The sequence below is a fragment of the Fusarium tjaetaba genome (genome assembly GCF_013396195.1).
Source record: "Fusarium tjaetaba strain NRRL 66243 chromosome Unknown NRRL66243_c0000156, whole genome shotgun sequence".
Taxonomy (NCBI): domain Eukaryota; kingdom Fungi; phylum Ascomycota; class Sordariomycetes; order Hypocreales; family Nectriaceae; genus Fusarium; species Fusarium tjaetaba.
The window spans coordinates 136,013-150,584 of record NW_023501352.1 but is presented as its reverse complement, the minus strand read 5'-3'; the positions used below and the strand labels follow the sequence as shown (position 1 = coordinate 150,584).

The 14,572-nt window shown below is 49.8% G+C and overlaps 5 protein-coding genes across 5 annotated transcripts; 4 read left to right on the top strand and 1 right to left on the bottom strand.

Moving 5' to 3' along the window:
• Positions 1 to 724: 724 nt before the first annotated feature.
• Positions 725 to 3,678, top strand: FTJAE_7731 (vacuolar calcium ion transporter; the record flags this gene model as incomplete). The annotated part of the gene is made up of 7 exons (XM_037354478.1): positions 725 to 769; positions 883 to 917; positions 1,033 to 1,763; positions 1,825 to 1,935; positions 2,017 to 2,129; positions 2,178 to 2,255; positions 2,305 to 3,678. 7 exons carry the CDS (start codon positions 725 to 727, stop codon positions 3,676 to 3,678), a joined length of 2,487 nt encoding a protein of 828 aa, XP_037205230.1.
• A 574-nt stretch (positions 3,679 to 4,252) lies between these two features.
• FTJAE_7730 (uncharacterized protein) lies at positions 4,253 to 5,440 on the top strand (the record flags this gene model as incomplete). Its single annotated transcript, XM_037354477.1, has 1 exon — positions 4,253 to 5,440. One exon carries the CDS (start codon positions 4,253 to 4,255, stop codon positions 5,438 to 5,440), a length of 1,188 nt encoding a protein of 395 aa, XP_037205229.1.
• A 516-nt stretch (positions 5,441 to 5,956) lies between these two features.
• Positions 5,957 to 7,454, top strand: FTJAE_7729 (uncharacterized protein; the record flags this gene model as incomplete). Its single annotated transcript, XM_037354475.1, has 3 exons — positions 5,957 to 6,018; positions 6,074 to 6,122; positions 6,177 to 7,454. The coding sequence occupies 3 exons, from the start codon at positions 5,957 to 5,959 to the stop codon at positions 7,452 to 7,454; spliced, it is 1,389 nt and encodes a 462-aa protein (XP_037205228.1).
• A 698-nt stretch (positions 7,455 to 8,152) lies between these two features.
• FTJAE_7728 (kinesin family member 11) lies at positions 8,153 to 11,743 on the top strand (the record flags this gene model as incomplete). Its single annotated transcript, XM_037354474.1, has 3 exons — positions 8,153 to 8,590; positions 8,641 to 10,347; positions 10,397 to 11,743. The coding sequence occupies 3 exons, from the start codon at positions 8,153 to 8,155 to the stop codon at positions 11,741 to 11,743; spliced, it is 3,492 nt and encodes a 1,163-aa protein (XP_037205227.1).
• A 740-nt stretch (positions 11,744 to 12,483) lies between these two features.
• FTJAE_7727 (uncharacterized protein) lies at positions 12,484 to 14,456 on the bottom strand (the record flags this gene model as incomplete). The annotated part of the gene is made up of 3 exons (XM_037354473.1): positions 12,484 to 13,601; positions 13,674 to 14,139; positions 14,196 to 14,456. The coding sequence occupies 3 exons, from the start codon at positions 14,454 to 14,456 to the stop codon at positions 12,484 to 12,486; spliced, it is 1,845 nt and encodes a 614-aa protein (XP_037205226.1).
• Between the last annotated feature and the right edge of the window lie 116 nt (positions 14,457 to 14,572).

The following is a 14,572-nucleotide window of genomic DNA, read 5'->3' as shown; positions in this document are numbered from 1 at the left end:
AGGGGTAATAAACTGCTAGAAGAGAAGATAGATATAACAAGCAATATAATCATAAAATTCGGTTAAACATAACTATACACAGTACCTTGGGTACCTATCTTAAACCAGTTATCAAGCTTGAACAGCTAGCAACAACTCCTGCTCAGCTTCATTGCAACTGCGTTAGCACCTGGCTGAAAAGCAATCTCTGATGGGTTGGGTTACGTGGATTGTTGTATTGCGTTACCAGGGGCCGAGTCCACGAAGCGCACTCCGTATCCGACGGCGTATTGACCAATTCACCATTCGGCTCCGACTCGAGTTACACCCGAGTGGTATCCCCGTGCCATACACGCTTTGTTGTCATATTGTGTCACTTGGAGGGATGGGCTTGTCCTTTCTTACGTCGAGTAAGCATTGTTATCATTCAAGGGACAACGGTACGTATCGAGTCAAGCCACAGTCAAGTCCAATTCAAGGAAACTTGATTGTGGTTCCTGTCGATCATTGACGCTTTGGGAGGCCAAGCTCTTGTTGTGGTTATGCCAAGCCTCAATACGGCACCTCACATCCGAGAAGGACGGGGATATCATCGATAAGCTTGTTTATTCGTAGCGTGTCTCCAGTAGCCTGTTTGTTAGGCCTGTTTTGAGCATTGACGAAGCTGAGTCTCTTTGTTGGCCTGTGCCATAGAGGCTACGCATGAGCAATAGCTGAGCGGTGCTGTTTGTCGAGGGGAGAGAAAATGAGTCACGATAGAACTAGAAACGTCGAAATTCCTTACAAGCGAGTGAGTTCAGGGATCACGAGGCAAACTAGTCCATAGTATCTGATAATCTGAGGCTGCACCGCCTCACTTTGCCTCTGACAGCACTAAATGGAACCAATCAAACGCAACTATAGCCGGGCTCCCTCACCGATTTCGACATCACTACGGAGTACGGAGTAGTGTAGTTACGCTACAGTAGACTCATGGCCTGGGCAGTTCCAGCCACATTAAGTGGGTTGCTATCCACTAACGCCACTGGACAACCAGCGTCATCTCAGATCTAGCTCCCGCCTTAAAGCCAAGGCCTTGGCTCTTGGTCCTCTTGCACCTTTCACTTACAACTTCGACGTTTACCCAAACTCAACACGCACAAGACGACTATCTTTTCTGATAGTTCACGGCCTAGCATCACACTCTCAAGAGTCAAACACCTGTTCGATGAAGGAAGCTTCTCCTGATCCACCCAATATAGATGGCAGTCGCTCTGGTGCACAACCCGCAGCGCCCACTGCTCAGGGCTTGAATGAGCACACCAACAACACTCGAAACAAAGATTTCAACGAAAAACAGAATGGCAGCTCTGGCTCTGTCAATGGTGGTGACCGTCAAGGTCCCAGCCGAAACAACTCTTCTCTTCTCAAGGCCCTCTCTGCTGGCGATGTCCCATCTCACACATCGTCTCAGGCTGCACGGCCGGGGTCTGTCCTAGAGACTCCCAACAAGGCCGAGGAGCCGTCACAAGAGAACCCCAATCCAACCAGTAAGATGAACAGATTCTTCGCTGAAGTGAAGCGAAGCGTCAAAATTTCCATCTTCCACAGCTGGCTCAACATCCTCCTCATCTTCGTCCCTGTTGGTATTGCAGTATCCCAGGTAGATGGCATCAATGGAGGTATTGTTTTTGGTCTCAATGCAGTCGCCATCATTCCTCTTGCTGGTCTCTTAGCTTATGCTACCGAGTCCGTTGCACGGAAGATGGGCGATGCTCTCGGCGCGTTGCTCAATGTCACTTTTGGTAAGTCTACTCACAACTCCATTCAGCACCACAAAGATTCTAATACGCCTGATCGTTATAGGAAACGCCGTAGAGCTCATTATCTTCATCTCAGCCTTGGCTAAAAATGAAATCCGCATTGTTCAGGCATCGCTATTAGGCTCAATCCTAGCGAATTTATTGCTTATCTTAGGTACGCTCCCCCCCCTTTGGTGTCAACCGCTCCAGGGGTTGCCTAGCGTTTCGACTTCAAATAATAACAGTTTCAATTTAGGCATGAGCATGCTTCTTGGTGGCTTGCGCTTCAGAGAGCAAGTCTATAACAGTACTGTCACACAAATGAGTGCCTGTTTGCTCAGTTTGAGTGTTATCAGTCTTGTTCTGCCGGTATGTTACAAACAGCTTTTATCTATACACGTACTGACCAACCAAAAGACGGCTTTTCATGCTTCCTTCCGAGACAATAGTCTCGCTGACCAGCAATCCCTGAAAATCAGCCGTGGCACGAGCATCGTAAGTCTAAGGGTTATTCAAGATCTTTTCAATATGCTAACAAACATAGGTCCTTCTGCTTGTATACGTCATCTATCTCATGTTCCAGCTGAAATCTCATGCTTACATGTATGAGTCGACTCCTCAGCATATCATCGATGCTGAATTGGCCCCTGGACCCGCTGCCGGCCTTCTGGATTCTTCCAGCTCTGACGATAGTTCATCTTCAAGTTCGGATTCATCTGACTCTGACTCATCTCATGGTACAATGCGAAAGAAAATGAAGAAGGTCCTGCGCAATAGGCGGCATAGGAGATCTAGCACTGCTTCGGTTGACACCGCTGATACCAAAGGAACCCGCACTGCTTCGTTCACAACGGCAAGCACCACCCCACAGGATGAGGTCTCTGAGGCCACAGCTTCGCGTCATCGTATTCCTCGCTTCCCATCCTACGAGGGTAATGAGAGTGCCATTGAAGAAGAGGATGAGGAAGAGGCAAAGCGTTCACGTCGACGACGTCGATATCGCCGACACAGGCACCGCAAGAGCAAAAAGCAGGCCCGTGATGCCAAGAAGGCCGCAGGTGTTGCTAAGGCACAGAATGAGCTGCCCGAAAACGTTCCGCAGAACACCGATGAAGGTGAACCTCGACGTGTGGACTTCGCCGTCCAGGATGACCTAGAGGCTGGTCCCTCAAACACCAGCAAACGACCATTCCCCCTCCGAGGATTGTCCGTCAAAAACATCGCCCCCGTTTTCGCCGAAAAGTCGACGGTAACATCTACTCCTGTCCCTCACGTTCGCTATGGAATCAGACGTACAAATTCTCTTCCGGACCGTCTCCAATTTCGAGCACCAGGCGCCATGCTGCCCTCTTCTATTCCTCCGATCTTAACTGCCCCTGGTGCTCAAATGATCGCCAAGGAACAGGAGAACGAAGAAGAACACCTCACACAGACTGGTGCCATCATTCTTCTCCTCGCCTCCACAGGTCTGGTTGCAGTTTGCGCTGAATTTCTGGTTGATTCTATTAAAGATGTCGTTAAGAGTTCTAGTGTCAACGAGGTCGGAATTGGTCTCATCATTCTCCCTATTGTCGGCAACGCCGCTGAACATGTCACCGCCATCAAGGTCGCATACAAAAACCATATGGATCTTGCGATCGGTGTTGCTGTAGGCAGTTCCATTCAAATTGCTCTACTCCTTACACCCGTCATGGTTATCCTCGGATGGATTATGGACAAAGACATGTCTCTTTACTTTACACTATTTGAGACAGTCTGTCTATTCGTTTCGGCGTTTATTGTCAACTTTCTTGTCCTTGATGGAAGAAGCAATTATCTTGAAGGTGCTCTGCTCTGTGCGGTGTACATCATCATTGCTGTTGTGGCCTTCTTCTATCCCAATAAAGATGAAGCCAGCGAGTGGGGTGGAGGCACTTAATCTGCATCGTAGAAACTCGGTCGGTGAGGGCTGAATATAGGGTTTTCTACATCAAATATCGGGAGTAGTAACAACATGGGCTGAGATGCCCAGCAGTTAGCACAACTTACAAAGGGAAAAGAATAACTCAAATTGACAAGATTACCCGATTGTTGACAGCAACAGTAATACCTATAGTGACCTAACCCAGTTCAATTAATTGAAATATCATGCCCTGCGTATCGGCGTATCATAATCTAGGTTTCTGCCTCGTGATACCAAGAAGGGGCTGTGTAAGCTCAAAGCGGCGTGGTGTTTGTGGAAATTAAGCGGCACAGCCACTACTTTAAACCAACATGATGTCAACAAAGGAAGCCAAAAGGCCCAAGAAAGCAAATATAGACTTCCTTCTTAAACCCTCAATTGCTCACCAATAACCGTTGTTGGGTAATTTTTTGCTACTTAACCGTGAAGCCTGCTTAATTTAAGCTTATAAGTGGTTGCAGGCGCCCACTTTTGACTCCCTGCTTAAACATCGTCATAAGTGTCTTGTGGTCCTACACCTAATTTCAGCAACAACATCGTCATCATCACCATGTGTTTCGGAAGCAAGAAAGAGGCGAATAATGACCCTGCGCCTCGTCCCGCGCAGAGGCCGGCATCCTCTCAAAGTCAAGGAGATGTGAAGAAGAGCAAATACAACCCTCAAAATGACCCTAATCAATATGCTGGAGAGTCTAGCTATTCTGCGCCCCCAGGACCTCCCCCAGACAGAAAACAGGCCTCGGATTTTGCACCACCTCCGGGACCACCACCTGGTCGATCTTCATCGCAGCAATATTCTGCTCCTCTAGGACCGCCGCAGGGCAAGGCCGCAGCGCAGTATGATGCACCTTCATACTCTGCACCTCCAGGCCCTCCACCAGGACAAGGAGACTACGCGCCACCATCTGGACCTCCGCCCAAGCATGACTGGGAAGTGGCAGTGCCAGATACTTCACTGTTCCCACCACCACCCGCTATCTTCAGTGGCTACGATAGATCCCCCACAAGCAATGCTACTGAGGAAGAGGCGAATGCCGGCGAGGATTGGTGCCAGTCGTATCCATTGACAGCACCCATTCACTTGGACCAGACTGGAAAGACGGCTCTCCAGGCCGGCAACATTCGCCTCATGGAGCCCGTGGGCTTCAGCGGTAAGCTCACTTGGATGGAACCAGGACATTGGCAAGGTTGGAGTAAGAAGAACTCACCTGACCGTTGCATTATTGGTTACCCACCTCTCTACTCAGTAACTGAGCATGACCCTGTTCGCCTCGGCCAGCCCAAGACTATCTACTACGAAGTTAAGCTTGCGCGCGACAGCCCAGAGGTATTCATCGCCCTAGGTTTCACCGCGCTACCCTATCCTTCATTCCGCATGCCAGGCTGGCATCGCGGAAGTCTAGCAGTACATGGTGACGACGGACACAAATACGTCAACGATCGCTGGGGTGGCCGTGATTTCACTCAGCCTTTCAAGCGCGGAGAGACATACGGTATTGGCATGACATTGCGTTCTGTCGGTGGACCTAAGCCGCAGGTCGATATCTTCTTTACGCGCAACGGTACGATGACGGGTGGATGGGCGCTCCATGAGGAGACTGATGCTGAACAAGATCTACCGGTTACAGGATTGGAGGGTTTCCACGATCTAAGTTGTGCTATTGGAACGTATGATGGGATTAAGTTTGAGGCAATGTTTGAGCCGTCAAAGTGGTTGTATAACCCATTTCAGTTCTAAGCGTAGAGTGAGCTAGGTATGGCCAAGATGTATTCTCCGTTGAATTTGAGGCTATAATAAATACTTCTTAATGGTAATCAGTAAACTATGTTGTGTTTATGGCCGAGCTCCCATGAGATGAGTCTTTTCACCTCAACACTTCCTGTCGTGGTACCGTCATGTTGAATTTAGTGATGGGTCAAGTCTTGTGTGAAGGTGCACCTAAGGTGGGTCACATGCCTTCAACCACAAACTTGTCTTGCCAAAGCAGACAACGCACGCTATGTATCTTCTCGAATTTGTTATCGATGTGATCTTCACAGACTTGTAGCTGGAAGTAGTTCCCTGTCATCAACCTACCTAGTGTTAAGGCACCGACCTTCTACTAAGCCAGTATGGTGTAGGTTAAGTTTACATGCATCTAACGGGACGTGTGCCCCCATATCTAAAACCCCACCACTGACCAAAGGATCGCGACCGATCGCGACTTGGTGATCAACATCATCGCACATTAACATTTCTATCGCAACCTATAACATGGAGGTCGATAGTGATAATGGACCTCTAACTCTTTTCGCCACGGGCGCTACTGTGGAAAAGTGAGTTCAAAGACCTGGATGCATGTATGTGGACATGAAAACCTGACCGCAATAGGGACGCCTGGCCTGCTGTGCGCAGTGACATAATTGCCAGACTTGACAAGGTACTACCACCTGTCGCTTCGCGATTGCTTCGACCTAGAGACTGACCGCTTCAGATTGCGCACAACGAGTTCCCTATCCCTAAACTACCGCCTCCACCACCGGCTCACCAGCCTCCCGTCGAGGTGCGAGCATCTGCGCCCTCGTCACCACAAGCCGAATCGCCTCAAGAAACGAATAAGGAAACTTCTGCAACTGAGTCGCTTCCAGCTACACAAGTCATCGATGGCGCGCTGCCCAAGCAACTGGCCGATATGGTCATTGACATTACCAAACACCTCGAGACATTTGACACACACCCCCCACACACCATTCAGCGCCTTGCCGAGCTGATCTTACGACCCAGAGCGCATTATAGAGCGGTAGCGCCTTATCTACATGCCGTTGATCGCGTAGTCCAGGTGACATCGAGTACGAATACATATCCCCTGCCACCGCCTATTCCTGACATGTCTTCGATGCATTTGAACGGCGAGGACCCCAAGGATCCGGCTGTGTCAGTCTCATGGAGCAATCCTACTACGGCAGCATTAGGCACAGATGAAGCGCTAGGAGGAGCACTGCTAACGCCTATTCCCTGGTTGACGAGGCGCAGTCCAGAGAGTTCACAGGACACCCCGGGAGCTCAAATTCACAGCGAAAGCACAGAGACCATCGAGGGCCCCAATGGAGTGGGAAGCATTGAGACAGTTTCAGTCAGCGTCAACGGAATTCCATCTACAGGGCATGCACGAGGGGTCACACAAGGAGAACTCTTACGCCAGGAGCAAAGAGCCGGCGTGGTCCCCGTGAGCCAACTGTCAAGAGCCCAAGAAGTGGTTCATGAAGGAGAACGTATGACGATGGACGACGAAGAGGACGAAGAGCTACATGAGGAAGAAGACGAGATACCCCATGCCAGAGGGCCCGAAGAGATCGGTATGAGCGACACCGGCCCTCAATCTACAACTACAAGTTTCATGTCAGAAGGTAGCATGGGGATGCAAGGGATCGATGTTGAGGCGGCAGTTGGCAGGAAACATGACGATGACGAGGAGGGCAAGGTCGATGCTGACGCTGATGGAGATGCTGAGGGTGAGAGTGAACCCAAGAGCCCCGGCGCAGAGAGCGTAGGCTCCAAGAGGGAGGCAGACGAAGACCTTGAAAGCGAAACCCACAAGAAGCTAAAGGAAGAAGAAGGAGAAGGAGAAGGAGAAGACAAAGCCGGGGACGACCAGAAAGCTGATACAGTGGCTTCTGATGTTAAGGAGGAAGAGAAAAGGGGAGAGGAAGCCAAAGCTCCAGCGAGCGAGACCAAGTCAGAAGCCGATGACAATAAGATGGATACCGAATAGCAATATATCAGCCTCCAGTGCACTTCATGATGAGACGAATCTACAAATCCTGGAGTTTTGATTATATTTTTGTCTTACATAGAAGGCGTAATTAAGCATTTATCCCGTTACGGGAATGTAATGCCGTTTCGTTTATGTTTAACCTTGAATCACTGAGGATCCAATCAAAGTGTCTCATGATGACCACGGAAATCATGATACTCGCATCCAAGACATGAGATAACAACCTGTCGTAACATGACTTTCACCGCTTTTAGTGAGAGTTCCATAGAGTGTAAACCAGGATAGTTAGGTATTGGGTGAGCTAGAGCCCAGAGGTGGCTGGTTGTCGTGGCAACAGTCGCCCTAGCTTGTGTTGACCCTAGCCCATTCCACCGAAACATGGTTAGAGGTATACAACTGTACTATTTACTTTGCCTTGTGCCAAACAGCCCGGCCGCCATCATAACCAAAACCATATGCAGGCATCCCCTCCTTATACTGTCAACGTATTTGAGATTCTACCAGTTTCACACATTTTTGCTCCTTTAGTTTCATACTCGATCAAGCGAATGTGCAGCGTCTGAAGCATCCTCGAGGCTTCCTCAACAGACTTCAACACCAGATTCACAACCCGATAGAAAATAAACCACAAAAAGTTGCCCATCGTGGCTCCTCCACGCCCAACCCGCTCCGATCGGGAGCACAGCCGCATTGCCATGGCTCCAGGCGTGCGCGCTGCCACCGCCAACAGCAGCCGCTCCAGCGTAAGAGCTGGGTCAAGAGCACCACCGACACGATATGGCTCAGCGCTCGCGACGCGCAACGGCGCTGTATCACCGACCGGATCTATCGCTTCAGTAAACACTGTTAACACCATCGGAACTAAGCGCAAGGAGCGCGACTTTGAGGCCGAGTCTAGCGCCGAGGAGACAAATATCCAGGTCGTTGTGCGATGCCGTGGACGCAACGAGCGTGAGGTCCGCGAGAACAGCAATGTTGTTGTTACGGCAGATGCGGTCAAGGGAAAGATTGTCGAGTTGTCAATGGGCTCAAATGCCTTGAGCAACCGCTCATATAATTTTGATCGCGTCTTTTCTCAGGCGGCGGATCAAAACATGGTTTTTGATGATACAGTAAAGCCAATTCTGGACGAGGTGGGTTAAAAGAGCATACGGGACACAAATCTAGTCACTAACTGTCTTAGATGCTTTCCGGATATAACTGCACCATCTTTGCCTATGGACAGACCGGTACTGGGAAGACATATACCATGTCTGGCGACATGACCGACACCCTGGGTATGCTCTCAGACGAAGCTGGTATCATTCCTCGAGTCCTACAGACCCTGTTCAACAAGCTCGAGCTCGAGAACGCCGAGAGTACTATCAAGTGTTCCTTTATTGAACTTTACAATGAAGAACTTCGCGATCTGCTTTCATCCGACGAGGGCAACAAGCTCAAGATTTTCGACGACACTTCACGGCGAGGCCATCTCAGCACCATTGTCCAGGGCATGGAGGAGAAGCACATCAAGAGCGCTACCGAGGGTGTCAAAGTGCTCCAGGACGGCAGTTTGAAACGCCAGGTTGCTGCTACAAAGTGCAATGACCTAAGCTCTCGCAGTCACACGGTCTTCACCATTACTACATATGTCAGAAAGCCGAACGAGCACGGCGTGGATGCTCTTGTTAGTGCTGGAAAGTTGAACCTTGTCGATTTGGCTGGAAGTGAGAATATTCAGCGATCAGGAGCTGAGAACAAGCGTGCTGCGGAGGCCGGCCTCATCAACAAGTCACTCTTGACTCTCGGTCGAGTCATCAACGCGCTTGTGGACCGCAGCTCTCATATTCCTTACCGAGAGTCCAAGTTGACTCGTTTGTTACAAGACTCACTTGGTGGTAGGACAAAGACTTGCATTATTGCAACCATTTCTCCCGCCAAGAGTAACCTGGAAGAGACCATATCGACGCTCGACTATGCCTTCAGGGCCAAGAACATCAAGAACAAGCCCCAGCTCAACCCCATGGTTGAGAAGAAGACACTGCTCAGGGATTTTACTATGGAAATAGAGAAGCTCAAGAGTGAGCTTATCGCTACTCGCCAACGCAACGGTGTCTATCTCTCAAACGAAGCCTACGAAGAGATGACGGCCCAGAGCGAGTCCCGCCGCATCGTCAACGAGGAACAGGCTGCCAAGCTTGAGACACTGGAAAATAACTTGCGCAACAAGGTCCAGGAGCTGTTCAGCCTGCAGTCTACGTTCATGGGGCTAAAGAAGGATCACGAGGGCACAAAAGCCCAGCTGGACGATACCAAGGAAGTGCTGGACCAAACCGAGATTGTTCTTTCTGCAACACGCAAATCACTTGCTGAGGAAACCAAGATCAGAAAAGCACACCAGAAGACGGAGCAGAAGCTCACCGAGGTTGGTGGAGAGCTCATCAACAAGCTGCATAAGACAGTCCGTGATGTTGGTGGTCTTCATGCCAAGAACAAGCGAAAGTCGGATCTTCAGTCGATCAACCGAAACACATGGACAACATCTCAAGATCAGGTTGCTGATGTTACCTCCATGGTCGAGCGTCGAATCAATGAGTTCCAGGAGGAGCAGCAAGAACATATTGCAAGTGTCGGGCAGCGCATGGAGAACTTTGTAGATGAGGAGCTGCGCAAGCTATCGACTACGCAAACTTTCCTCGATGAGCACTTGAGCACATTTACTCAGTCGAAAAAGGACTTGCTCCAGTCGAAGCAGAAGTCGAAGGAGGATATGGACGAGGTTTTAGAGGAGATCAAGGTTGTTCGTGACACGGTCAAGGAGCGAATGGGTGAGAGCCTGCAGTCTATCTCTCATTCTGCCGAGAGGATAGCGGCAGATATGTTGAATGAGATGACTGCGTTCCACGGACAGGTAAGTTTCCGCATTGCAGCTTTAGAGGCCATATTCTGACAGGCTACAGCTTCACAATTCTTACAGTGCTATTGGAAAAGACTTCAAGTCCACTTTCGAGGATCTTGTTAAGCACATCACTACTCAGCGAGCCGAGTGCGACAACCTCAAGCGACAGCTCCAAGCAGCAACAAACACAATTGTGCTACAGAATGCTACAATCTCTTCGCGAATTCAAGATGCCCTGGTGGAGGAGCGTCGCCAAGCCGTTGATGAACGTCAGAAGCTCATGACTCAGATAACAGCTCTTATCAACACCCATGCCGACGCTCAGGAATCACGACTTCACGACAGAGCCTCACAGATCCAGAAGAGCATCACAGCCACCAGCACCAACTTGGAGCAGGCCGTCGATACATATGGCGAGGGTATGTCAACGTGGGATGTCAGGGAGGGTGAACTGCTGGACGAGGTCAAGAAGTCTCGTGAGCAGCTCAAGACGAAGTTGAAGGATGACTGGACAGCTGCGAGTGACCACAGCAGCTCCATCCAAGCTACTGCCAAATCTGTCCATGCCGAGACTGTTCGTGTTGTCGACGAGCAAATCAAGGACCTCGATGTTCAGATGGAAGCCCTAGACGACTTTGTCAGCCGTGCAAAGACTGAGAACGGCCATCACCATGAGTCTCACAGCGTGTCCGTTCAGTCGTTGTCCAATACTGTTGAGGAGTCTTTCGGAAACATTTCATCACACTTCAAGTCAACATTTGACCGCGTCAAGAACTTGGGCGAGGAGATGGAGCTCGATCTTGGTGATCTTCAAGATGGCCTGGAGCCACTCAATGACCAGCTCTGCCAACCTCTGGCCAACTTGCGCGAAGACATCACCCGCGCGGCCCTCCAAGAATACCAACCAACGGGCGAGACACCAGCCAAGGTCCAATATCATTACCCCACTGATCTTCCTCGCACTGAAGATCACGATCTCATCATTTCACGCATTGACGAGGTTTCTACACCAACCAAGGATCGTGACACATCTGACAGGGATAACACCATGGTCTTTGCCGACCTTGACTGCCCTCAGAAAATGATGACATCGCCAGTCCGACCTCCGCCCTCTCGCATGTCCAATGCTAGTGCCCCTGAACACATAGGTCTGGCCGGAAGCCTTCGCGAAGTGAACCCCAATGTACCAAATCACACAACGGGGTCCATTGGCTTCGATCCTCGCGCCAGCATTATATCTATGCCCCCTGAGCGCACTTTGCCACTGTTTAAGCGCAGCACGCGAGTGACTCGCAGCGCCAAGAAGGTTGGAGTCAGGGATCCCATCATCTCCGAGGGCGGCGAGAATATGCTTCCAACCGCGCTTGAGGAGAGTCTGTCTAGGAGAAAGAGTCCAAGGCTCAACTGAAACTCTTATACACTACACTGTCTGTCACTGTTCTTTTGTTTGTAGGGCCTTTTTGGATCTGGGAGTTTGGGGCGTTGTAGGGAAGCGTCGCTATGTATGGATGGGTTTCTTCATTGTTCGATCCCCAGCACTGTTTGTTGTCTGGGTTTTCGTTGTAGGGTTATTTGAGTACTTGATACCCTTTGACTTTTAGACAATTACCAGTAAAGTAACGAATGCGATTCATATCATCTTGGTCTCTCTTGTCTGCACTCTCCGTCTGCGCTATCTCTCAACTGCCTCGGTCTCAGCTAAACAAACGTCAGTTTGACTGGTATGACTGCCTGGGCGTTGTTGGTATCAAATTCCAGACTTTGTATCATAAGCAACATCATCCGGTATGGTGTAGTGGCTAACATTTCGCGCTCTCATAACCTGAGAGATCAGTTCCGCGGAGCCCAGGGTTCGATTCCCTGTACCGGAGTTTCTCTTTTGCCTCCTTTCTACCTGTATCGAAACTTATTCACCTTTTTGTCTGCGTCATGCCATTGGGACCAAGTACAGCTACAGAAGGGAAAAAGAGAGACAGATAGACAGATGTATGAGCAGGCATCAAATCATTAATTCTTTTATACTAGATACTCGCATTGTATCATATATTCTATGTGTGCCATGAGTAATGTACGAATCAACCAGACCCGTTTCACTCGTTATTAGGACAGAAGGTTGTTTAAATAGTGTCACTCTGAATTACACCTGTTTCATGAGGACAAATTCTCTTCGTCATAACTCGTCTCACGGCTCATCCCAGGATTATCTCCGTAGAATCTCTTCCTCTTCCTCTGAATAGTGTCCTCGCCTCTCCAGCCCCTTCCTGGCACAATAGGCTTGAGGAAGCCATCCACATGCACACCACCTGCAACCTCCTCGTCACTGTCCAGCTCTTCCGTCTGTCCCTGGTGTATAAGCTCCATATGGCGTCGGAGGTTTGCTTTGCGTGCGAAACCCTGTGCTGCGCGGTCGCATGAGGGAATTGGGCAAAATAACATTCCACCTGCAGAGTTGGAGCGGGAGCGGGAGCTTGGAGACCGGACGGCTGATGATGGCCCTGGAGAGCGTGTTGAGTGACGGCTGGGGCTTCTAACGGAGTCTGGGCTGCGACTTGAGTATGCGAGAGAGGCTTGGCGAGATGCGATACGGCGCTGTATGAGATCTGCGGCATCATCGCTTTCGTCATCGGCTTCTTCATCCGAGTAAGATAGCTGGATAGGCTCAGGGCGATACTCGACGGAAGTGGTGCCTTTATCATTAGTGGCAGGCACTTCGTTCAGCGTCCTCACTACCATTCCTTCGCCAAACAAATCAGCACATCTTCGTGTTGCTCTCGCAATGACATCGCCTGAGAAGCCTGCTATAGCAGCTGCGCCCAGCACATCGCTCCAATCACGCAGTCCCCATCTTAAGAGCTTCCTTTCAACGTTTGTTCCCGGTACTAATTCCTCCTCCGTCTCTTCTCCTTGAGAAGTCGCTCGCTTCAACGATAGAGATCGTGATCGCTCTCGCTCAATGATCTCGTCACCTTTGCGGATCCACTCCTCAAAAGCTGCGTCTCTGTCTTCAAGCGTCGAGGGGATCTTTCGATGAGATTCACGAGCAACACGCTGAAGCATCTCTTCATGTGATTCTCCAGCGCGAGGGACATGGACTTTTCGGGGACGACCTCTTCTGCTGGGCTTACCAGCTCCTGATGGTGAGGTAGAGGCAGATGTGTCAACCTCATGTAGATTTTTTCGCGGACGACCGCGAGACCTCTTTTGCCCACTCTGGCTATGGTTATCTGACTCCTCTTCAGTTGAAGAATCAGAGAGATAATTCATGCCTGTGATACGTGAGTTATGAAGTATTTTTAATGTATTGTCCAGTTGTGATAAAATGTGTCGTGTTGATGGACGTAAGAGGGCATAGGATGCCTCGTCGTTGGTAGACTCGACTGGTTCATAAGTTTTGGGATTACGTCGTATACGCCGACCATCTTCTTCATCGACAGCCATCTTTTCGTCTTCATCCTCTTTTTTGTCTTCATCATTGTCGGGCCTGGTAGAAGACTCGCGTGACAAAGGATCAGGTGTGCTGTTACCGCTCTCGTTATGGACAGGCGTGGACTCATCTTCGATGGACGGTTTGGCCATCTTGATCTTCCTCCTGCGAAACCGACGCTTGGCAGTTCTCAATATAGTAGCAGATATTTCTTCCTCGAGCTCAGTACTGGGGAGTATCTCTTCATTTCTACGGAATGTGAAATGGTCATCTTCGTCGTGCTGTTCGTTGGTGAAGCGCTCCTTGGGCACATGTTTATGTTTGAGTGGCCATGCAGTCCATGCCTTAGGTGGCGCCCAAACACCTTCTTCACCAGATTCCTAAGTTCCGTTGTCAGCGCATACTACTTGTGGCATAAAAGATGATATCGACTCACTGTTTTGACGACTAAATCCTGTGCTGTCTCTGGATTTCGGCCTCGCCGCTTTAGCGCAAAAGCATTGTATAAATGCACCGCGAGATCCTGATCTTGAATCTGCTTCATTGATTGCCAGAGAAGCCTGTCCTCTTCCGTCAGAGTGCGCCATGTCGATTTAGCCCCCGTCCAACGATTCGGTCTATGTTCGTGCAAGTCCTCAGAGGCGATAGATGCGATCTCATCGCTGTCCAACTCCCAGGCCGTAGCGCTTGCTTCCATCTTGACGGAAAGGTGGTAAGAATGATGCGTAAATATAATTACTCGGATGAAGATTAATCGCCAGATATTACATCATTCGTGGGCAATATTCCACCAGGGTGGTTGAGGCAGTATTT